Below are 25649 nucleotides of genomic sequence, written 5' to 3'. Positions count from 1 at the left end.
CGTACGAATCATTGTGAATTATAAATTGGCACGAGGGATAACTCGTACCTACATAAGATGAGATAACTCGTGGTCGTCACCCTGTAAGCGGTACCAGATAGCCTCGACCATTGATCACTGTTCGTTATCTTCACCTTTCATTCATATAAATATCTTTTTTTATAGGACTTGAAATTTTGTTGTGAAGGGGGACATTGGGTATCTATAGCTAGTGTATGGTTAAATATCTAAAAACGCATCTCATTTACTGTCCAGTCAAAATAACCGAAACAAATGTTTAATTTGTTTTTCTTTGTATGAGAATACGAAAACCAATACAAAGTTTGCAAATGGTCCCATAAAGCATTTACGAGATTTTTTGTTTGTTATCTGTGTTAGTATCTATGAAAACGCTAAAGGGTCTCTTCATCCCAAAAATTCAACATAGCGATTAGAAAGTATTATTCAAACCGCCAAAAATGAAGTCAATATAAAATTTCTGGCTTCTGGACGATTGTTTTACGATGATTATTAAGACTGTTAGTTGTTGTAAAGAAGACGAAAAAATTTTCATTTCGTGATCCAAACAAATGAATAAGTGATGATTTCGTTTCTTGAATTAAAAAAACCAAAACAACAACCAAAATAAAAAACAAAAACAAAAACGAGTTCTCGTTCTAAAAAATTAACATGGTTTTCATTTATCGTTTTATAATGCATGTATGTAGGTAGTCTAATTGTAAAACAATGGTTTTTCAAAATTTCATAGCTAAGTCGGAATAAAACTTGAGCGGAAAAACAGGCTAGGCTAGATACAAATTCTATCGAGAATAAAGATATACAAAGGGCGGGTTCAGGAATTGAATTTAGGGGGGGGGGCAACTTCACGAGTCAGGGGGTCTGGGACCGCCTTAATTAAGGCCCCCAGAGGGTCCAGCTCCGACAAAGCCCCCAAAAGCTCAGGCCAGACTGGATTTTATAAGGCTTGAAATATGTCTCCTGTGTACGTCATTTTTACTACTTTCTGTAATATTTTAAACGAACTATAACTTCTCCCAGTAAAAGTAACAATACATCAAAACATAATTTCATTTATCTCTCAGAAAGTGGGGAAAAGGATTCCTTCTTATATTGTGGGTTGGGTTTTTTTTTTTTATATATATATAAATAAGAGACCATGATTTACCTTGTATTTGAAAACTAGTACTACAAGTGCAGTGTACTTCATTTTGAATTAATTCATGAATAACTTAAATTTTCTTTAACTGAAAATGGAGAGAGAGAGAGAGAGAGAGAGAGAGAGAGAGAGAGAGAGAGAGAGAGAGAGGTTCTGACCTATTCTCTACAAAGGTTACTGTGAGGGGAAAATAGAGTCCTTAAGATTTAGAATTCAATAATGCGTTTAATTATTAATTAGCAAGAGGGAATATTCAATATTTGGTAAGTAATTTAACAAAATTTTAGAAATGTTTGTACACAAAGCAGTTAACTTCTGGCCTAAATGAATACAAACAAGAAACATTACAGTAAGTAGTTACTAATACTAGTAATTATATATATATATACACGCTCACCGGCAGTGGTGACGTCTCCACTCGAGAGGGACGTAAAACAATATTCAATCACACACACACACACACACACACACACACACAGAGAGAGAGAGAGAGAGAGAGAGAGAGACAGAGAGAGAGATAGAGAGAGAATAGTTCGCATTATAACGCGAAAGTTACGCGTTAATTCGCTTTAAAACGCGAAAGTTATGCTTTTATTCGCGAAAGTTTCGAACGCGAAAGTTATCTGTTAAATCGCGAAAGTTACGCGTGAAGAATTAAAGGTTTGCGTTATAACGCGAAAGTTATGCGTTTGTTTGGGAAAATTACGCGTTTACTTGCGAAAGTTATTTTTTTAGCTACGAAAATGAGGCATTTGTATTCAACAAATAATCAATGCAAATTTTGAAGAAGAAGAAGAAAACAAAAAACTTTGTCTCAAAAACATCATAGTCCTTTAATTATCGCTGTGACTTAATGATTTAAAAAATTAGTCAGAGAAAATTGATAATAAAGAAAATATTAGGGGCACATAGTTATAGTTAATTTAATCGGGATCGAGATTCCTACAGTAAAAAAGAAGATGGCGGTCATGTTTCGTTCCTTCTTCTTTAACCTGTTTAGGTGTTCTTGGTTGACTTGACTATGCATTTCTTAGTTGTAAGCCACCATGTTTCGGTTAATAAACCCAGATGTTACAGAGTCAGAGTGCAATGCTAGAAAAGAAACAAATGCCTCCGAAGGATCGCTGATCACGGAGTACAAATCGCAAGCAGCAGACGGCTGTGAGCAATGTCAAAAAACAGAAAACGATCTCATCGAATGTCGAAAGAAATTGGAGAGAACTCAAAGGCAGCTCACGAAAGCTAACGATTATAACGAGGATCTGAGAAAACAGATCCACAGCCTCAGCTCAGAACTTCATGAATTCAGGAGTAAAGCCAAGCGTAAAACCGACGTTAGCACGCAAGCAGAGTTTGGTAAGATATTATCTAGAGCGATCTTCATATCACTACAGGTAGTTGACGTTTCATGGTTCGGACAGCTGAACATTGTGTCTTTTACGATTACAAATATGTTGGCGGTGCTACTGTTAGGCGAGTACAGATACTGTACCTGTTTATCTTGTAGTAGTTAGTGCTATAGGAACCACTTACACTATGATGTCAATATGACAACCATGATATCACATTGCTCTATTGGGATGAGATCGACACAATGTCACACTCCAGTTTCCGCCTTAGCAAACAAGAAATATCTTGATCAGTGCTTTTTTAAAGGCCCATTTTGAGTCCGAATTTCGGCCCTTTCCCCTCCTAAAAATTGTCAATTTTTTCCCAATATAGATTGCATTTTTCCCAATGATAAAATTATGAAAGAAAAATGTATTTGAAAAATATAAACATTCGATGTGAATTATATACATACGACTCAACAAAGAGTTATGGAAATTATGATTTGGATATAGAATAGTTGAAGATTTTAGAAGGTTAAAGAAAATTAGATGTGTAAAATAAAGATAATATAAATGATGTTTGATATGATTTTAAACCTTATTTACGATAAAATTGATTTTTCCCAATTTGACTGAAATGTCGACATTTTTTCCCAATTCGAAAACCACAGTCCTGACCCTTTTAAGAAATGTAGAAAAATCACTGCTGTTAGTTGTAAATAGGGAAAAAAGCTCTCTATTTGCGGTAGGGATTCAATTGGTGTACGTTTGGAAGACTTACACAACAGCATCCTGTTGCAGTTATTATTTGTTATACATGTATGTATTTGGTAATGAAATTGATTCCAAGATGGAGCTTCGTATTTTACCTCAAGCCCATGGAAATAATATTTTTACAAGATCTTGTCACTCACTTGGTTAATTTGATCTGTACCAGTTTTATCAGACATACCAAGGGTAGATATATTTCATCATATTTGATTTGAATTGTCTTTTATAACAGATATTAAAAGCAGTCTTTGTGGGCAAGGTGATGAAAATACCACATGTGAAAACTATGAACAGGTTGGCTAAAAAACACGTTTAATTAAGTACTTTTTTGAAAAATTGAATTCTTAAAAAAAAATTAAAACATGGCTTTATCATGTTTAAAGGATAATTTATAGTTGAGAGTATGCACTAATGGTGAGGTGTGCCTGGTATTGCAGGATGCTAACAGTAAGCCTGAGAACTTGTCTATTGCGGATGAACTAAAGCAAGCAGCTGAGGAAGCTGTACAAGAGACGGGATATGTTTATGATGAGTCGTCAGGGCTGTACTATGACAAAAACAGTGGATATTATTATGACCATGTAAGTCTATTTTTGATTGGACAGCTCTGATGTGTTTTTATTTAATCGAGTTGGAATTTTGTGAAAATTAAATGTTTTTGTATATCAATCATATAATTGGGAATAGCTACCAATGTTTATTATAACATATTCATGTATATGAAAATTCCTTGAATTTGTATGGATGCAGAAATCAATAATGTTGATAATTTGAAATAGACATATTTGTTCAAACAGACTTTCTTACAGTATATTGATATAATTTGACCAGGATTTTAGTTGTTCGTTGTAAATAGACTTACATATATAATTTTTTTCCCCCATTATTTTCTTTTTAAAATTTAATATGTGAACAAGTTGCAGTTGAGCCAATGTAGTGATGTGTTTCCATCATTCTGATCCCACAGGAGACCGCCATGCATTATGACCCCTACACTGGTACCTATTACACATACAATTCCTACTCAGGGACTTATGTCTTCCATTCCCAAGTTGACCCCTCCTACATACAAGACACTAACGGAGGACCGACCACTGCAAGTACCCAGGATTATCATAAGAGTCAGACTCACCAGGACTCGCTCAAATCGGATGCACAGAATGATCGGGACTCGTTCAAAGATTACCGAGAACCAGAAGCTGAGACTAATGCTGCATCAGCTACCACACCAAGCAAGAAAAATAAAAAACGAAAAAATAAAGCTAAAAAGGTTAATTAAAGTTTTATCATGCTTTAAACAATTTATCTGTCTTTCTGTGTATGGGTTTTTCCTCTTTTGATACTAGGATTATAGAATTTTTTTTCCTCATTTGGATAGGGAAGGAGAGGGTAGAATAAGGGCCTTAACTAACTTGTTCATTTTTAAAGCCAATTTTTAAGGGTATTTTGAAATTCAAGGGGACAATAGGGTCCAAATGGGGCTCCTTATCCTACCTTGCTCATTACTGTATAAAATTTCAAAGACTAAAACAAGAGTCCCTTTATTTTGAAACAGGCCCAAGATATGGCTGAAAATCATCCAGAGAATAGGATAAACAGTGTTACAACAGCCTTGCAGAATATTCATGTCTCAGGTAACTATTTATTAATAACGTTTTGTTTTATTTATTTTTCATTGTAGGAAAAGACTTGCAAAGCTCAAAAGGTTGAAGATGATGAGGAAAAGTCTGGATTGTTGGAAAATTTGGATGGGGAAAGTGAAACTAGGAAAGAGGACACAAAGTTTGAAATAGAGGATGGTGAAATTCTAGCAGGGATGGAAAACCAAGTGAATTATTCCACTGAGAGTGTTGTAACCTTAAGTCCTTCCCATATGGATACAATAGAAGAAAGTGAATCGGAAAGCAAATTCCAGGTCAGTGAAGCTGAGCTACAAGGACTGAACAGAAAACAGAGGAGAGAGAAAATAAGGCTAATGAAGAAAGCTTTTGAAGAAAAAAAAATGCAAGGTAGTTTAAAATCTTCCCAGAGGACAGGTAGTGGTTTTGAATCTCCAGAGAAAATGGAGAAAAGTGATGAGCTCAATTACATAACAAACAATGGAGAAGAACAGGAGAGGATTGAAACAGGATATAGTATGTTTGGTTGTGATGAACTATGCTCAACATCCGGGTCCTCCATTCTAATGGAGGAAACTAGCACTCACTCTGACTGTGTTGTGTCAGATTCCAGTGTTACGACCAAAAATTCCACATGTAGTCCTCAGGCGAACTTAATACAGGGTTCTGTCAGCAACACCATGGCAGGCAGTAAATTGGAGAAGAATGGTGATACAGAGGTCGAGGATTGTCGGAGTTATGTGGGCAGTTGTACTACTCCTGCCTGCAGGGACTGTGGCCAAACTGAGTGTAAAATTCATATCAGTCTTCAGGAGGAAACACTTTATCAGGGAAACCTCAGTGATGATACACAAAATGCTGTAGATTATGATTTTGTGATTAAAATTAAGAATGAAATCAGTGATGATAATCAAGGTCAAAGCACTAGTCAAAGTGTTGGAACCTGTAGTGACGAAGACTCGAAGATAAAAGATTCCAAATCAATGTTAAGCGATCACAATAAATCGGTGGAACAGAATTCAACATTGAAATGCTCATCAAATGTTGATATGCCAGTTTCTCCTATTTCAACTAAAAGGAATACCTCTAATCTTGTGTGTGATGAAGGTCAATCTTGTGATGAAATATCTGAGAGTGAGGACATTGGCTCGCTTTGTACGAGTGAGTCTGAACTTGAGTCGGGCGAGTTAACAGAGAGCTCGGAGGAGAGTGATGGAAGCTCGGATGAGGACATGATCCAGGAAGAGGACAATGGAGAGGATCAAGGTGTTTACTGGGTTGTAAATACAACAAGTCTGAAAGTTTAATTTTATGCAAATTTACTTGGATTTCTTAATATTCTTGAACTGTATTACACCAAAAATTTATTTTAAATAATCAGGAAAATAGTATATAAGACAAGAATATTTTTATGGTGTTTCAAAAATACTTACATACTTTTCAGCACAACTCTGAAACTGTTTAACAGAATTTTATGAAACTTTACCCTATAGATATACACATTCAAAGAAAATTCTGATTAAATTTTTACTGGGAGTTATGGGGCATAATTGAACATAGGAATATGGCTGAAATTAAATATACTACTGAAACTGTTTCACAGCTGCAGAGCACAACTCCTCTGAAACCGCTGAACAGAATTTCATATAACTTTGTATTTGATATGGAAATACTGTGTAGATGTGTATATTCACAGGAAATCTTATTTGATTTTTTATACGCCTGTCAAAGACTTCTCTGTCTGTCCATCTGTCTAGACCTGATAGAAATGAATCGTAAGCTCCAGGGTCTTCTAACTAACTTGGTACATTTGATCATTATATTGAGAGGAAGATGCCTATTGTTTTTCAAGGTGAAATGTCAAGGTTGTAGTTTCTGTTAATGGGAAAACCTTGTAGGTAGAATACAGATCAAATTATTGTGGCCAGGATCATCAAACTTGGTACACATACTCCTCGTGCCAAGTGGAGGATCATGATACCTTTTGTTCTTCAATGTCAAAGGTCGAGGTTGTAGTATCACTTAGTAAGAAAATCTTGTAGGCAGGATACAAATTGAACTGTTGGGGCTAAGATCATCAAACTTGGTACACATACACTTTATGCCAAACAGGATGCATATTATTTCTCAAGGTTAAAAGTCAACCTTGATTTTGTTACAGATGTAAGATATTGGCCTAAGATTTAGTCATATTAAAGCTTACTCTCAGTGGAATATAAGTTCAGTTTGCATTTCAGCTGGATTGGTGCACCATGACCTACTTTAGGGATAAAAGTAGGTCAAAGTTTTCCAGATTTTTTTCCGTTATGAATACAGATATTACCCTAAAATTTTGTCACAATCTCCCTGGGAGAAATACCTAATCAGTATGATCAGTTTACATTTCAACGTGATTGGTGCACCGTGACCTACTTTAGGACTAAAAGTAGGTCAAATAGTTTTCTAGACTTTTTCTTATCATTTGATCATGGATACAGATATTGCACTGAATGTCAGACGGGTGTATGTTGTACCGTTTGCGGTACTCTAGTTGTTCTTGGAGTTTTGCCCCTTTTGAACATAGAAGTTTAGCGAAAGTATACTACTACAGGTGACTCTCGATGACTCAAACTTCGATCTCTTAATTGAAAGTTCTTGATCTCTCAAAGTGAAATTATGGTCCTGATTTTTCTCTATATATAACTAAGCAAATTTACTCTCAATCTCTCAAATGTTCGATCTTGAGAAGTTCTTGATGAGTGTCTGTAACATGACTAGAAGACCTCTGGATGGTAATGTTATAATGACAATCTATGTGATCTTGAATTTTCTTTTTGAACTTAGATCCACATTCGTACCCGCCATGCATTCGACTGATTGTGACAGACTCGGATCAACTGGATTATGGATCACTGTTTATAATCACTTGCGATGGTGGAACGATAGGGAGAGAGAAGAATATCGGAAATGTCATCATCATTCCGGATAACAACATCAGCAGGGTCAGTGTTCACCAGACTTAAGTTGTACTTATATTTCCCTGATTCTCACCAGACTTAAGTTGTACTTATATTTCCTCAATTCTCACCAGGCTTAAGTTGTACTTATATTTCCCCGATTCTCACCAGGCTTAAGTTGTACTTATATCTCCCCGATTCTCACCAGGCTTAAGTTGTACTTTTATTTCTCCGATTCTTACCAGGCTTAAGTTGTACTTATATTTCTCCGATTCTCACCAGACTTAAGTTGTACTTATATTTCTCCGATTCTTACCAAACTAAAGAGTGATACAATATTACATACATTTACCAGCAGGTTTTTCCTTTGGAAGGATAAAAATTTATTTCTAATATGTAAAATCACAAATACCTCACTGTAGATTCCTAAATACCTCACTGTAGATTCCTAAATACCTCACTGTAGATTCCTAAATACCTCACTGTAGATTCCTAAATATATGTGAGGAATTTATTATCACGTAATTTCGTTAAAATACATGTAAAAACTCTTGATTAACAGACCACACATAAATTCATGTTCACGGGATTAACAGACCACACGTAAATTCATGTTTACGGGATTAACAGACCACACGTAAATTCATGTTCACGGGATTAACAGACCACACGTAAATTCATGTTCACGGGATTAACAGACCACACGTAAATTCATGACGAAGTAAAATAAGGAATCTACAGTATTTTGTCATTGTTTTGATTTTATCTGCTGTTTAAAACTTGGGACATTAAATGAAACCTCTTTTTGGGACTATATTTTGGCACCGACATTCCCACATAAGAGGCCTTTTCACAAACTATAGTATGAAGTTGCTGGATTTTGTACTTGAAGCGTCACTGGTTGCTAATTGCTGGGTGTTTCTGTTTGGTTATAGATCCATGCACAGTTAAAATACGACTATGACACACATCAGTACCATCTGATTGACTTTGGAAGTCAGAATGGAACATTTCTCAATGAACAGAGAATATCAGAAGTAAGAACTAAATTAAACTCTCTTTATGAATGTTTACAATATTAGAATTGATGAAATGTGTGTCTGAGCTTGACATGTTCCTGTGATATTTAATATTTATGCGTGTACTGTGATGACTGTGTATAAAACTGTATGTTCTATTACAGCCTAAGTGTAGCAGCAGCTCTGTCCCTGTCAGTCACGGTGACTCGGTACAGATAGGTTGTACGAGGTTTTTCCTGCACATCCATTATGGCAATGAAACTTGTGACCAGTGTGAACCTGGTCAAGTCCAGGCAGCTTTTCAAGCTCAGAAAACAAAAGGTAGGTCAAGTCCAGGCAGCATTTCAAGCTCAGAAAACGAAAGGTAGGTCAGGTCCAGGCAGGTTTTCAAGCTCAGAAAACAAAAGGTAGGTCGGGTCCAGGCAGCATTTCAAGCTCAGAAAATGGTAGGTCGGGTCCAGGCAGCTTTTCAAGTTTAGCAAATAACTTCAGACAATTCAGCAAACAAGATCATTTAAATCCAGTGAAGCAACAACAGATGAGTCAAATACAGTTAATATTGCAAACTTGTTTCAAATCCAGACAGCACTTTGTCGAAAGGTGGAACAAATCTAGATCAGGCAACAAAATAAGGGTCAGGTATAGACAACATTACATGCAAGCCAATTATGGGCCGGAATTAAGCAGCATTTCGATCTCGGCAAAACCAGTCAGGGTTGTAGTAAAGGGAGGAGATAATAAGCAGACATGTCCTGAGACAGCAGAAGATGCTCCATATTTCTGGGATATTATCCAAAATAGTTGACTCGGTGAAGCTGTTTTACTCTGTGTTCAGATGAGGAAAGGAATATAATGAGATTGAATTGTCAGAATTTTCATTCCTCATTAGAAAATGCATGTCAGTGGTGTTTTTTTTTTTATTTCACAGCAGACATTCATTACTTCACAAAATCGATCAATTTAAACACCAATTGTAAATTTAGAGTCTGTTGCAGTTAGGCCAAAATAAAAATTGATTTGTTTGATGTACTCCGACCGACCCGTCAAATTTGCTCCTACCCGATCATTTTTTTCCGGCAATTTAAAATTTCATTTTTTTCCCCGGTTTCCTTGAAAAATACAAAATTCTCCTTATTTTAAAAGAAAATATTAAAAAATTTCATGACGTTAAAAAAAAAAAAAAAAAAAAAACCCCTACCTACCGACCCACCTTGGAAAATGTGGGTCAGAGTACATCAAACAAAAATATTTTTAATGATGGCCTTAGCATGATACAAACTCAACAGTAATGAATCAAATGTTCTCAATGTTGAATATAAAACGTCACCAGTTTTATCCATTTCCAAAAGAAACACCGACAAATTCATTAATAGCAGGTGTGTACAGATTGTTTCGGAAATTTGTGATCATATCATCACCTTGTAATTATGTAGTTTCTGTTTCATTTATATGTGAAATTATGATATGCTATATATTGTAACAGATTTGTAAACATACAAAGGGCCTATGGAAGAAAAGTATTTTACACTTAATGGGTTACCTTTTCTATAAATGATATTATCTGCTCAACAAAGATCTGTGTGCTGAAGTGGGACATATTTGTTTATTTGTATACTGTATTGGGGAATAATTTTACGAGTTGGAATTTTTGCGTTTTTTGTTAATTTTAGACACATTCGCGGGTTCATAATTTCGCGTATTTGAATCACTATAAGCCCCCCCCCCCCTTTTAACAACACATTAGATGTATTAAAGAATAATAAAAATAATAATCTTCACGGTTTCTTAAATACGCGGATTTGTCTCAACCGCAAATATAGCAAAAATTTCCACCACGATTTATTTTCACCCTATACAGTTTATTCTTTTTTTGTAAATTCAGATATTCCAATATTGACCAAAGAGGAGAAGAAAAAACAAGCAAGACAAGAACTAAATCAAATTAAGAAGAAATATGGACTGAAGGTTTTTAATTTGTGCAGCTTACGATGTTATTAGTATCATCTTTTCATTTGCATCCATATCTAAATCTTGCTTTATGGAATCTGGATATAACATGAACACTTTCTCTGACACTATTTTAGCATACTTTTCTTTGTATTCTTTAATGAGGCTAATTTGTAATTTTTATCTCAGTTCACAAGCACATTTAATTAGTGTAAAGTTTTACTATATACGTAATGTGTAAATGATTTGTTTTTATAAAATTAAGACTTACAGAATGATTTTGTTCTGTGATTCCAGAATGCTGCTTATGTAGAAAACAGTCAAGCTGTAAGTGATTCAAATTACCGAAACAGGGCTGAAGAGAGGAGGCAGACAAAGGGCAGTGACAATCCTCATCAGGTGGATGAGGCCCCAGCCTCGGTTCACAGGTAACAATCCTTATCAGGGTCGATATGGCCCCAGCCTCGGTTCACAGGTAACAATCCTTATCGGGGTCGATATGGCCCCAGCCTCGGTTCACAGGTAACAATCCTTATCGGGTCGATATGGCCCCAGCCTCGGTTCACAGGTAACATGAAATTGTGACAATCCTCATCAGGTGGATGAGGCATGACCTAGTTACAGGTAACATGAAGTTGTGACAATCCTTATCAGGTGGATGAGGCAATGGCTTAGTGACAATCTTCCTAAGGTGGATTGGTCCGACCTCATTTTTCAGGTAACAATGATAGTCTTCTTCAGGTTGGTGAGAGGTATTATAGAGCAGTGACAATCATCTTCAGGTGGATGAGGCCCCAGTCTTTGTTTCCACGTAACACAAAAGTGGCAATCATCATCATGTGGATGAGGCCCTGGCCTCAATAAAGTAGTGACTCATCAGGTAGGCGAGGCCTGGCCTCAATAAAGTAATGACTCATCAGGTGGGTGAGGCCTGGTCTCAATAAAGTAGTGACTCATCAGGTGGGTGAGGCCTTGCCTCAATAAAGTAGTGACTCATCAGGTGGGTGAGGCCTTGCCTCAATTCAAATATATGATTTGGAGCAGTGTCAGAATGTTTCTACATTACCCATGTTATTTTATATTGTCTTATTGAGTGTGTATCTTATTGTATGGTGCATGTATCTTCATAGTTGCCAACTAACCCGATTTTGTTGGATTACATCCGATTTTTCTACCTGTAACCCGATTATTTATTATGACCTGGTGGGTCATATGTTTCACCTAATTTCTGGATTGGGTTTTGTAAATATTAGATCGCGCGTGTAATTTCCAGTTTGCAACACAAGCTTGGATCTATGTAAACAATGCTGATGGTCATGTACATCACAGATAAGTTATCAAAGCAGGTGTTAACAATTATCTGTGAGTTGTTTTGACAAATCAGGGATTAAAGTCATTATGTAAAATGGCTTCCACCATGAGGAGATCCTTATCAGGGTCAGCAGACAAGCCAACTAAAAGAAAGCGATACTTAAGTACCTACCAACAAATCTGGAAAAACTACTTTACATGGATAAAAAAGTTATTGATTGAGGGCAGCATGAAGCTTATTGTCCTTTGTGTAACTCGCACTTGTCTATCAGGTCTGGATCTAAATATAATCTGACAACACGTGCCAAACGCAAAATCATGTAAAAATACTTAACACAAAAGTCATCTAATTACTGTCGTAATTCTTGCCATCATCTTATAATTGTTAATATTGTAAAGAAAATACACACTGAATTCGGATTTGAACTATACAATGAAACCGTAAATGCCCTCTCTTATCATGTACATTGAATAAATCTATGTCCTGCTTTTTATATATCAGTCTTGAAAAATTCAAAATGTGCCAGTATCAGTTACAATGCTTCTCTTCAATAAAATAGTACACATTAAACACATTTTTGTTGCAAATATTTTTGAAACATAAATACTTATAACATATATAATCCTAATAGATACATGTATGTCGTGAATGCTGTTGCACAATATAACCAGATTTTTTGCCTTCCATGACCCTCTTTTTGCATGTCGGAGGTTGGTAACTATGTGTATCTTATTGTATTAAATGCATATTGAACCAGGTTTTCTTTTTATGGTTTCATGTCTTATGTTTATCAGGTTTTACGTGTACCGGGTTTTTAGGTCACCTGAGTAAACTCAGGTGACCTAGTGCAATTGGTTGTCGTCCGTCATGCGTTTACAATTGAACATTTTTAACTACTTAATAACTACCATTCCAATTATTTTTAAATTTGGTATGAAGCATCATTGGGACAAGGGGGGCATAAATTGTAAATTTCAGGACTCCAGCACCCCTGGGGTCCATGGGGCGGGACAAAAACTTCCCAATATTGACCAATTTTCAAAAATCTTCTCAAGAACCATACATGTGTAAGAGAAACTAAATGCATAGTGATGTAGAGCAGGAAAGCCTCTACTATAATTGTAAATTTCATGATTCCTGGGGTAGGAGTTCTGGCCCCAGAGTGGGACCAAACTTGGTATATAGTGTTTACATGTAAAACACTTAAATAACATCTTCTTTTATAATGCTATTGATATTAAATTGAAAGTAAATAGATATTTAGAAAGAACAGGTAGTCCTTTACCAAAATTATAAATTTGATGATCTCAGGGGTAGGGGTTTTGGTATCAGGGTGGGGCCAAAATGGTAAGTTATTAAATGTGTGAACAATATACATTTTAAACTACTTGATAACTATCATTCCAATTCTTTTCAAATTTGGTATGAAACATATTTGGAACAAGGGGAACATAAATTGTAAATTTCAGGATTCCAGCACCCCTGGGGCCTTAGGGGCAGGGCAAAAACTGCCCCATATAGACCAATTTTCAAAAATCTTCTCAAGAACTGCACACATGTAAGAAAAACTAAATAATTAGTGAAGTAGAGCAGGAAGACCTCTACCAAAATTGTAGATTTCATGATCCCCTGGGTAGGAGTTCTGACTCCAGGTTGGGGCCAAATGTGGTATATAGTGTTTATGTGTAAAACACTTAAATAACATCTTCTTTAGTGCTATTGATACTAAATTGAAACTAAATGGATAAAGCAGGTAGTCTTTTACCAAAATTGTAAATTTGATGATCCCCAGAGTAGGGGTTCTGACCCCAGGGTGGGGCCAAACTTAGTATACAGTATTTATTGTAAGTTTGCTGATACTGTATAAAATATAAATGCATACTTAGGAATTAAGCAGAAAGGGATGTACAAAAAATGGTGAATTTCACAACCTAGGGTTATGACTTTAGGATGGGTCCAAATTAGTCATATCTTTTGATGTATTAATGTTAATACACCTATTATTTAAAGCCTTTTATCAGTGTATGCACTTTTACGGGTAGTGAAGTTTTAAGAACACATCTTGTTTATACTGTTGCTGAACATTAGAATTTAGCTTAGATATTCAGAACGGGAATTTTTTTTTTATAGATTTAATAGCCCGTGGGAGTAGTGATACTTTTTCACTAGTATTCTGGTGATCAATAAGGCCTGTGGAAGTGATACTTTTGCACTAGTATTCTGGTGACTGATAAGGCCTGTGGAAGTAGTGATCCTTTTTCACTAGTATTCAGGTGACCGATAAGGCCTGTGGGAGTAGTGATACTTTTTCACTAGTATTCCGGTGACCGATAAGGCCTGTGGAAGTAGTGATACTTTTGCACTAGTATTCCGGTGACCGATAAGGCCTGTTGGCCTCTTGGTCTATTTATCTCCTATCGTGGTTTGTTTGTGTTATATTCATTCTCTTGTATTTTGTTTTTTAGACCCATCACAGAAAATAATGTGGGACACAGACTTCTGAAGAAAATGGGCTGGAGTGAAGGGGAGAGCTTAGGGAAGGACAACTCCGGCATTCAGGATCCTGTAAGTGCACATTATTGTAAAACATTATCCAAATCTTCCTCATTCTACATTATTGTAATACATTATAGATCCACACCCCTGTCATTCTACATTATTGTAACACATTATAGATCCACACCCCTGTCATTCTACATGATTGTAATACATTATAGATCCACACCCCTGTTATTCTACATTATTGTAATACATTATAGATCCACACCCCTGTCATTCTACATTATTGTAACACATTATAGATCCACATCCCTGTCATTCTACATTATTGCAACACATTATAGATCCACACCCCTGTCATTCTACATTATTGTAATACATTATAGATCCACACCCGTCATTCTACATTATTGTAACACATTATAGATCCACACCCCTGTCATTCTACATTATTGTAATACATTATAGATCCACACCTCTGTAATTCTACATTATTGTAATACATTGTAGATCCACACCCCTGTCATTCTACATTATTTTAACACATAGATCCTCCACACCTGTCATTCTACATTATTGTAACACATTATAGATCCACATCCCTGTCATTCTACATTATTGTAACACATAGATCCACACCCCTGTCATTCTACATTATTGTAATACATTGTAGATCCACACCCGTCATTCTACATTATTGTAATACATTATAGATCCACACCCCTGTCATTCTACATTATTGTAATACATTGTAGATCCACACCCCTGTCATTCTACATTATTGTAACACATATATCCACACCCCTGTCATTCTACATCATTGTAATACATTATAGATCCACACCCCTGTCATTCTACATTATTGTAGCACATTGTAGATCCACACCCCTGTCATTCTACATTATTGTAACACATAGATCCACACCCCTGTCATTCTACATTATTGTAACACATTATAGATCCACACCCCTGTAATTTTACATTATTGGAACACACTGTGTATCTGTATTGGGTTGTTTTTAAGTTTAAGTTTTATATGATATGTGCACAATCTAGCTAACAATTTATTGTGAATCTATGCTTTCATTTAGTAAATGACCATCTTTCTGCTTGGTTCTAATAGTATCAGCTTCATTTTGGTAATTCTCAAAAGAAATATTGAAATTGATCAATATTTCTCACAAAGTTTTGGACTGTTCTTAGGTTTCTGTGAGTTTCCGTGTAAACCAGAAAGCAGGTTTAGGATCAACTGAAGCATGCGCAAGTTCTTTGGACAATATCGAGACCACAAATAAAAGCAAACGATGGCTGGAGGCGCAGAAACGATACAGGAAAGCTCTGGCTGAGAAACAAATGCCAACTCCTGCATGGGTCAGAAGCAGCAAGCTAAAACCCAAAGACTCACTGTAGAGCAAGGAAGCAATGGAAAAGAAGTTGATTACAGAGCTGAAAGTTGTTCATAGAAAGTGGGACAGGAACCTGTTGTAAGAAGAAAGCTTGTATTCCTGATGGTGTACACCTTCTAGAAAATACACCGGACTCTAAGAATGAAAGTTTATATGAATTATAGACCTACACCGGACTCTCAGAATGAAAGTTTATATGCATTGTAAACCTACACCGGACTCTCTGTTATGAGAGTTTTTATGAATTATGAAGAGCATGAAGAATTTCTAGAAGTTGATAGTTTGTGGTCGAATGCTTGTAATACTACAAAATGCATGTTGGTCCATACAATCTGAAAAGCTATGAAAACCTAGCTCTGCCTAGCATGTTCAATATTGGTCAACAATATTGAAAAGTAATGATGTCCTCCTAAAATTAATGATGTCCTCCTGTAAATACAACACTGAAAGGCAGCATAGCTGAGTATTACTGGTTTCGTAGGAGTGAAATATGGTCAATTCTTTTTTGTTGTTTGTTATAATTTGCATTTTCAAGTAAACGTATGTGTACATGCACATATTGAGACGTTAATATTTGTTTGCATTTATTTTTATTTTATTGCTTTAACATCGTCACAAGCCAAGGCTGAAACATATGCTCCTCTCACCGTATGAACACTTAATTTGTGTGGAAGTAAAATGATAAGGAAATAAGCATTGAAGATTATAGAGTACATGGGTCCATGTAATACACTATATGGTGTTTCAAGAACAGGCATCCAAGTATGGTTGGCCATCCTAGTCCCAATTACATGATTTATTTTCATTCCAGGAAAGATATTTCATTTGGAATATATATAAATTGCTTGCCATTACTACTTGCAATTATTTAGTTATACTGAAATGAAATAAATAATTTTTAATTATCCCCCCCCCCCCAAGAAAGAGGGGGGTCTTGGTTTGCACTAGTCACCTGCTCAGTTGACTGCTCAATTTCTTAAGATTCCCTTGCCAGACAGACATCAAACATGTACTGGTTTTCCTTAATGTGTAGATGGACCGTAATGATTTAAAGGTCACATGGTCAATGTTCAATCTACTGTGGACATAGGAAGATAATGTCTACTCAATATCTTGAGAATTCTTTGCTTGACAGACATCATACTTGGTACTCTGATAAAAGAAGTAGATGACCCTATTGATTTTGAGGTCAAGGGTCAAACTACTTTGGACATAAGAAAATATTGTCCACCTAATACCTTGTGAACAGACATCAAAGTTGGAACACCTATAACACCCCCCACCCCCCCCACCCCACCCCATCTTCTCCTGTTAAGAGTAGATGACCCCCATTGCTCAAAATTTTGTGTTATGACTCCTTTTTATTTTGAATTTAGATTAATTCACTCTGGATATAGATAATACTGCTTATTAGTCCCCTACCGACGAAATCGAAGGAGACCCACTCTGGATATAGGTAATACTGTTTATTAGTCCCCTACCAACCAAATCGAAGGGGACTTTAGGTTTGCTATCCATCTGTCTGTCCGTCAGTTCAGTTTTCTGCACTTTTTCCTCTGTTCTTGCAAATATTTATTTGATTTTTTTGGTATGTTGCTTTGCCATAACAAGTTACAGATCAAATTTGAATTTCGTCTTGGTCCGTTGATTTTTCATTAAGTTATGGCCCTTGGACTTAGAAAAATAGCATGAATTATCAGTTTACATCCAAGTTTCTTATCTCTGTAGATAAGAGTACTACACTCATTAAAACTTCTAGCATAGTAATACAACAATATAGCTAAATTATTCATGATCACCTATCTTTCAGTTTATTGACTTGGGTTAATCAGGGGCAGATCCAGGAATATGTTTCCTGTTTAGTCATTTGTACTATTTCCCATCATTTTTTATAAAGTGAAATTAATAAAATGACGGAAATTTTAAAGGTTTTTGCAAAAAATTAAGTTCTCCCAATAAAGTAATTCAAGAAATTAAAAGATTTTGTTCTTTATTTCTCAGGGAGTGGAAGAAATTATTGCTTCTTTTATCGTTTAGTACATTTTCTAAACAAGGTACCATGATTTACCTTAAATTTGAAAAATTTAAAATTATGGGAAGGGGGGTGGCACCGGTTGCCCCCCCCCCCCCCCCCCCCCCCCCCCCTTTAAATCCGCCTCTGTTAATGAGTTGATTTCCCACCATTCCTATCCTGGTCTTTTACCATAACCATCATAATGAACTTTGAATAGTGTTGTGGTACCGTAATTTTTGCAACCGGTAGGGGACTATGGTATTGCCATGCAATATGCTTGTTATTTTTAGAACCCTTTGCCTAATATAGATCAAACTTAATATTGTGAAGGGTGTTGCTAAAACACGGAACGGAAAATATTGTATGCAATAATGTTATGAGGTGGTCAGCATTTTGCAAAATAAAAGGTTTAACATTAACAAGGGAAGCAGAAATTACAGAGAGAGCGGGGTTCATCCACAGAATCCACCGTTTTATATACTTCATACTAATGGATATGTATGTTAAAATCATTAACTCACCATGAAAAATATTCATAAAGAAAAAAAAAATCATACTGAAAAAGACTTTAATTTTCAAATTTTATATCCAACAAATAACCCCACCACCACAACCACCAGAAAACAACATTGTAAAAGATTAAATAATTTTTTTCAACAAATTCCCCAAACATAACCTTCTTTAATCGAACTTGCTTATATTCGTAATTTAGTTCTACACCTGGTATTATATATGTATTTATGTATCACATCAAATTTTAATGCGAACGAGTCCGGTGTGTCTAAAAAGGTTTGCCTCATTTGTAATGAATTGATGTGAAAGTTCTTATATTTACCGATATCCTGCGGATTAGTGTTGAACCCAAAGAGATACAGCTGGAAAGAAAAATTGAAACAGAACCAATAAAAACTAAGGTGAAGTTTACGATCCATTGAATAGATATGAAATAACCAAACGACTAACAGACAATTTATGCTTGAATGGAATTAAAAGGTCACATCAATGATCATTATTAATCTAAATATAAAGATGCAAGTATTTAGTTTAGAAATAAACTGCTAGAAGTCCTCCATATTTAGGATTGGGGTGCAGCGGTCAAAAAGTCCCTGTTAGTTAAAAAAATGATATATCAATAAGATCTTGAATTGACGTTGTTATATACATAACACACTCCGTTGTAAGTATGCACGATATTATATATGTGTAAATGTGCGTTAATGACGTTTTGCCACGGGGGGGGGGGGCATATAAAGTACGTGTGTTCTTTCCATTCTCTGCCCATAGGTGTCGCTCCTTGCTTTCAATGCCGACATTTCAAAATTCTTGTAAAACGCTTTGTAAATTCTTATACAAACGTTTCGCTTAATCAATTTATGATGCAGTATTTTAAGATAAAATTGTTATATCGCTTGTAAATCAATTCCAAAAAAACAAATATGATTTTAATCATAAGAAAGTATTTTCTTCCGATTTTTGGGGTTACATGTATCTTTGCTACATCTATCATTCTAATTCTTAATTTCTTTTTCGCTCCGCGTTTTAGCAACACCCTGTTGTGGAGGGGGGTAGTAGTGTTCATATGTTAAGTGCCTGTGGGTCCAGTGTGTTGCAGTCTGTATAATGGAATCACAACGTATTGTAACTGTTGAGATGAAAATGGAGATTATTATTTTGTTTCGTAGATTTATCAGAATAAAGAGCATCTACATGTAAATAGCTATCCGCATTTATTAATGCGTTTTCTAGGCAAGCATGCTAATACTTATGTGTATGTAGTGTATTTTACAAGATTTGAATGTGTTGTATGTATACGATGCTCTTTGTGTATTTCATTCGATCAGTATGCAATTGGCAAATGATTTCTCCGCGTTTATTTCATATCATTTACTTGAAACAGTCGCTAATGGTCATTTTGTCGTCTTTTCGCCTCGAAATAACGGAAAGACGACAAATTTTAAAATGGCACATACCGGCCACAGGCAATTTAATGATATTTTATGCTGCACATTCTATTTGATAGCTTGTTGCAATGCTCAAACACTCTGTGTAGTCGTATAGTGTCAGGGCCCAGCTAAAGGTCAACCAAAAAATAATAGGCATTTTTCCGAGTTCATTTCTGCATATCTTGGGAAGTATACGGAATTTCGGGATGGACTTTGGTAGTAATGTAGATTGGTTATGTATGAATAAATTAAAATACAAAGTAGAATTTTATATCAATTAATTTATTGTTTTTACATCGGTTAACTTGGGTACCCTATATTTAGAGTTCTATACCTTTACTCTTTATATAGTAAATTCGACCCCCAAGCGATGCAATTGTCTGTGATACCGGCCCATTTCATTGGATTTGAGCGCCATTTTGCATCTGTATCAATCTCGATCACTTGAAAGTTTATCATTTAACATAATGATGTTTGCACATAACATAATGATATGATGTAACCACATAGCATGACGATGTATCGACATAACGTAATGATGTAACCACATAACATAATGATGTAACCACATAACGTAATGATGTAACCACATAACGTAATGATGTAACCACATAACGTAATGATGTAACCACATAACATAAAGATATATCGACATAACTTAATGATGTAACCACATAACATAAAGGGGTATCAACATAACTTAATGATGTAACCACATAACGTAATGATGTAACCACATAACATAATGATGTAACCACATAACATAGAGGGGTATCGACATAACTTAATGATGTAACCACATAACGTAATGATGTAACCACATAACATAATGATATAACCACATAACATAATGATGTAACCACATAACGTAATGATGTAACCACATAACATAAAGATGTATCTACATAACGTGAGGCTGATTTACACTATAAGGCAGTAACAGCGTTCCATATTTTACCCGTCATGGTGCGTGCATTAAAATTATACATTTTTAACTTCTTGAAAACTACAAGCCAATTGTTAGCATTTTTGGAGTGAAGCATCTCTGGAATAAGAGGAATATGAATTGCGGAATTTATTACCCTACCACCCCTGGGGCCTCATGGGTAGGACCAAATATGATTTAAAAAATCATCTCTACTCCCACACATGTGGGAGGAAAACTTCATGCATGGTTATAATGTCCACGAAGCCCTATATCAAAATTGTCAAATTCATGGCCCCTGGGTAGGGTTCAGGCCCTAGGGCAGGACCTTAAAGTGAATACGATGTAAATCTTAGAAAATCTCTACGTCCATTAAACTGAATGCATGATAATGATGTCCATAAGCTCTCTATCTAAATGTGAAATCCATAGGTCAGGGGTTCAGGCCCTAAGGCGCCCGGGGCCATCGTCGCAAACTACGGTTGAAATGTACACTCCATTCTCACCCGAGGTTATCTGTGAATGTGTATGACGTGATTCGGCCAAGCGCTGAGTTTACGAGCAAAAGTTAGCGGGAGATAGAACGTGGGTATACTGCTCTTGACAAATCAGAACTCTTCCACTACCTCGGTAAACTAACCGGCAATGCAGTATCCGTGATCACATTGACAGTTAACGAATGAACAAACCGACGACTTGGCGATTACTGAAAATGATTTTTTTTTTAATTCTTGACAAACCAAACCAAGTACACATTGCATGTAATAATGATTAAAGCAGCCTGTACCAAAATTGTAAAATTCATGGGTCGCGGGTTCTGGCTTCATGGATATCGTAGTCAAAATGTACATCTGTATTTTTAGCTCACCTAGTGAGCTTTTCTGATCGCCTGTTGTCCGTCGTTAAACTTTTTATATTTTCGACTTCTTCTCAAGAACCACTGGGCCAATTATCACCAAACTTGGCCAAAAGCATCCTTAGGTGAAGAGCTTTAAAGTTTGTTCAAACAAAGGGTCATGTCCCCTTCAAAGGGGAGATAATCACAAAAATAGGGTGGGGTCATTTAAAAATCTTCTCAAGAACCACTAGGCCAGAAGAGCTGAAATTTACATGAAAGCTGTCTTACATGATGCAGATTTAAGTTTGTTAAAATCTTGGCCCCCGGGGGTTGGATGGGGCTACAATAGGGGATCAAAGTTTTACATACAAATACATAGGGAAAATCTTCTCAAAAACTACTGGGCCAGGAAAGTGGAAATTTACATGAAAGCTTCCCAACATGGAGCAGATTCAAGTTATGACCCTTGGGGTTAGGATGGGACCACAATAGGGGATCAAAGTTTTACATAACTTAATAAATAGAAAAAATCTTTAAAAATGTTTTCCTTAAGAACCATTAGGCCAAAGAAGTTTACATTTGCACAAAAGCTTCCTGACATAATGCAGATTGAATTTTGTAAAACTTATGGTATCCGGGGGTAAGATGGGGCCACAGAAGGGGATCAAAATTTTACATACAAATATATAGGGAAAATCATTAAAAATCGTCTTCTTAAAATTCATGGCCAGGGAAGTTTACATTTACATGAAAGCTTCATGACATATAGTGCAGATTCAATTTTGTAAAAATCGTGGCCCCCGGGAATAGGTTGGGGCCACAGTAGGGATCAAAGTTTTACATGCGAATAGGAAAAATCTTTAGATATAAGCCAAAGTGACTCAGGTGAGCGATGTGGCCCATGGGCCTCTTGTTTCTTTTAATGCCTTTTAAATATCTTGCCTCGTGGACACCAAGTAACGAATCTGAGAACAGTCATACTAGAGAGCTTCTTCCAAAATCGTTGAAATGTAAATCCTTGGTTAGTTTCCAGTCCAGGTCACTCTGGTTTATACTGGAGAGTCCTTTATTCTAATGGAGAGCCCTTTATTATAATGGATAACCCTCTATCATAATGGAGAGCCCCTATTTCTAATGGAGAACCCTTTACTATAATGGAGATCCCTTTATTATATTGGAGAGTCCTTTATTCTAATGGAGAACCCTTTATTCTAATGGAGAACCCTTTACTATAATGGAGAACCCTTTATTCTAATGGAAAGTCCTTTATTCTAATGGAAAGCCCTTTATTATAATGGAGAGCCCTTTATTCTAATAGAAAGCCCTTTATTATAATGGAGAGCCCTTTATTCTATTGGAGCCCTTTATTCTAATGGAGAGCTCTTTATTCTAATGGAAAGCCCTTTATTATAATGGAGAACCCTTTATTCTAATGGAGAGCTCTTATTCTAATGGAGAGCCCTTTATTCTAATGGAGAACCCTTTATTCTAATGGAGAACTCATTAAAGCTCATACGATAGTTCTTTTGTTACCCTAAACCATGATCTGAAGATCTGCCCTTTAGGTAGAATGCAATAACTGAAATATTTACTGTGTAATATACATTTCTAATCCTTTGAAATAGTTTTATGGTTATATTAGATCAAGATAGAACAAAATTCTAGAGTACCAGGAAGATGTTTCCCAAAGTAAGTTGGTAAGACATACCGGAAACGGAAGCTACTGTCATGATGAATATTGATATGTTGTTGATAAGACGTACCGGAAACGGAAATCACTGTCATGACGAATACTGAGGTTGTTGATAAGACATAATGGAAACGGAAGGTCTAGTCATGACGAATACTAGGATATTGTTGATAAGAAGTAAGTATTCATGCGACTAAAAGAGACACTGGTTCATGTAGCTCAACTTTGGAGAAAAGCGCGCATACAATGTTAATAATGATAAGAACACACGATCCAGAGAAAGGTGTAACTACATAGGCTAGACCCAGGAGCACGGGAATTCCTTCACTGGTTTATCAACCTCCCCCACCCCCTGCTGAAAACGTCGAGTAGGCTTTCAATTCTTATTGGGCATTTTTCATGAGTACCAGCCCCATGGTCGCCGTTAGCGGTGATATTCTAAATCCTCGTATGAAAAAAAACAACCCAACTTTTTTCATGGGTAGGATTGCTGAAATCTCGAATGTCTTTCACCTTGAGTACGATCACGTGACACTTTTGATACATATAGAAGCACATTGTAACATTGGAAAAAACCAAGAATGGTTTAATATGACTTTGTGCACACACATGATGGATCACCGAGCAGTCATATTAACAGAAATGAGTCAAAATCGATACACTTCCCGGGGAATAATCGTCAAACCAGAAGACGATAGTACCAGTTATCAAGAGTGACTTCATTGGTACAACTCATTTTTGGAGCGCCAAATTAACATAAACTCAAATAATTGAAGATATCTTCAATTATTTGAAGATATCATCAATTCAATTATTGCTCTCTTTAATTGAATTAATGCGCGCTTCAATTCAATTATTGCTCTCATCATTTGAATTAATGCGCGCATCAATTGAATTAATGAGAGCAATAATTGATTTAATGCGCGCATTAATTCAATTATTGCTCTCTTCAATTCAATTGATGAGAGCATCAACTTCGTAGAAATATTGCTCGCAATAATTGATTTAGAGCTCGGTATAAATAACTTGATGATCTCTTTAATTCAATTGAAGATATCTTTAATTATTTACAATGCTTTTGTATAAGGAATTAATGTGCGCATCAATTCTTTTAATGAGAACAACAATTCAATTAAAGAGATCATTAATTCAATTGTGGATATGTTGAATTGAAGATATCTTTAATTATTTAGTTGCTCTCTCTAAAAGAATTATTGCTCTCTTCAAATGAATTAAAGATATCATTAATTCAATTGAAGAGAGCAATAATTGAATTAATGCGCGCATTAAATCCATTATTGATCTCATCAAATGAATTAATGCGCGCATCAATTCAATTATTGCTCTCATCAATTGATTTAATGCGCGCATTATATCAATTATTGCTCTCTTCAATTGAAATGTAGCGAGCATCAATTCAATGGTTGATATCATTAATTCATTTGAAGAGATCATTAATTCAATTAAAGCGCGCATCAATTCAGCAGAAGAATTAATGCTATCATCAATTCATTTAATGCGCGCAATAATTCAGAATTGAAGATATCATTAATTATTTGAAGAGATCTTTAATTAAATTGTTGCGCGCATCAAATGAATTGATGATATCTTGAATTATTTGAGTTTATGTTAATTTGGCGCTCCACACTCATTGCATCGCTCGGGTCCTCCGTTATTTACCGATGGTGGTTCATTTTACAAGTAGTAAACAGGACATGCACCCCTAGCTTTGTACTAAACACCATGCTTTGTTCACCCGACTATTCTAAATGCACTGCATCTGTACATGTGGTACCATTCTCCCAGTGAGGTATCTGTTCTGCTGTCAATTCGTTTAAGGTATTCAATGTATAGCGATCATGTTTCATATCTATATATGAATGGCGTGAAGGGTTTATCAAATTTTTAAAAATCCACCCTAGGAATATACAAAATTTAGTTCACCTTGAATTTTACACTCTATTTGGACTTGAAGAAAGTGAATGGAGAACAATTTATAAGTTACCATTTAAGTTAACAAAAAATTCAAAATTTCAATGGTTCCAATATAGACTTATTAATAGAATTTTGGCTACAAACACTTTCCTACATAAAATTAAGAGGAAGGATACAAAAAGCTGTACATTTTGTAAATTGGAAGAAGAAACATTGGAACACCTCTTCTGGGAATGTGTAAATGTTCAATCTTTTTTTAGATACTTTGGAAACATATGTTGAAGAAAATACAAATCTACAGTTATCTA

At 35.7% G+C, this 25649-nt stretch overlaps 1 protein-coding gene across 2 annotated transcripts; it reads left to right on the top strand.

Moving 5' to 3' along the window:
• The first annotated feature begins 2085 nt into the window (after positions 1–2085).
• Positions 2086–16567, top strand: LOC125649521 (angiogenic factor with G patch and FHA domains 1-like). Of its 2 annotated transcripts, none has more exons than XM_048877090.2 (12): positions 2086–2512; positions 3491–3552; positions 3696–3839; positions 4226–4528; positions 4940–6143; positions 7701–7858; positions 8749–8850; positions 8997–9153; positions 10715–10797; positions 11077–11207; positions 14557–14656; positions 15794–16567. In XM_048877090.2, exons 1-12 carry the CDS (start codon positions 2203–2205, stop codon positions 15998–16000), a joined length of 2961 nt encoding a protein of 986 aa, XP_048733047.2. In that variant the 5' UTR covers positions 2086–2202; the 3' UTR covers positions 16001–16567. The 2 variants fall into 2 exon arrangements, with proteins under 2 accessions (XP_048733047.2, XP_056022574.1); XM_056166599.1 differs by lacking the exon at positions 4940–6143 and adding an exon at positions 4814–4892.
• Positions 16568–25649: the final 9082 nt, after the last annotated feature.

The sequence above is a fragment of the Ostrea edulis genome, chromosome 5, assembly GCF_947568905.1.
Source record: "Ostrea edulis chromosome 5, xbOstEdul1.1, whole genome shotgun sequence".
Lineage (NCBI taxonomy): Eukaryota > Metazoa > Mollusca > Bivalvia > Ostreida > Ostreidae > Ostrea > Ostrea edulis.
Note: the sequence above shows the minus strand (reverse complement) of the source record. Positions and strands in the feature narration are given on the sequence as shown.

Excerpts from the sequence above, each read along its gene's own strand:
- LOC125649521 (XM_048877090.2), top strand. The coding sequence starts at position 2,203 with ATGTTTCGGTTAATAAACCCAGATGTTACAGAGTCAGAGTGCAATGCT. Across the intron at positions 8,851-8,996 it reads ATGAACAGAGAATATCAGAA|CCTAAGTGTAGCAGCAGCTC; the intron begins GTAAGAACTAAA and ends GTTCTATTACAG. Across the intron at positions 11,208-14,556 it reads GCCCCAGCCTCGGTTCACAG|ACCCATCACAGAAAATAATG; the intron begins GTAACAATCCTT and ends TTTGTTTTTTAG.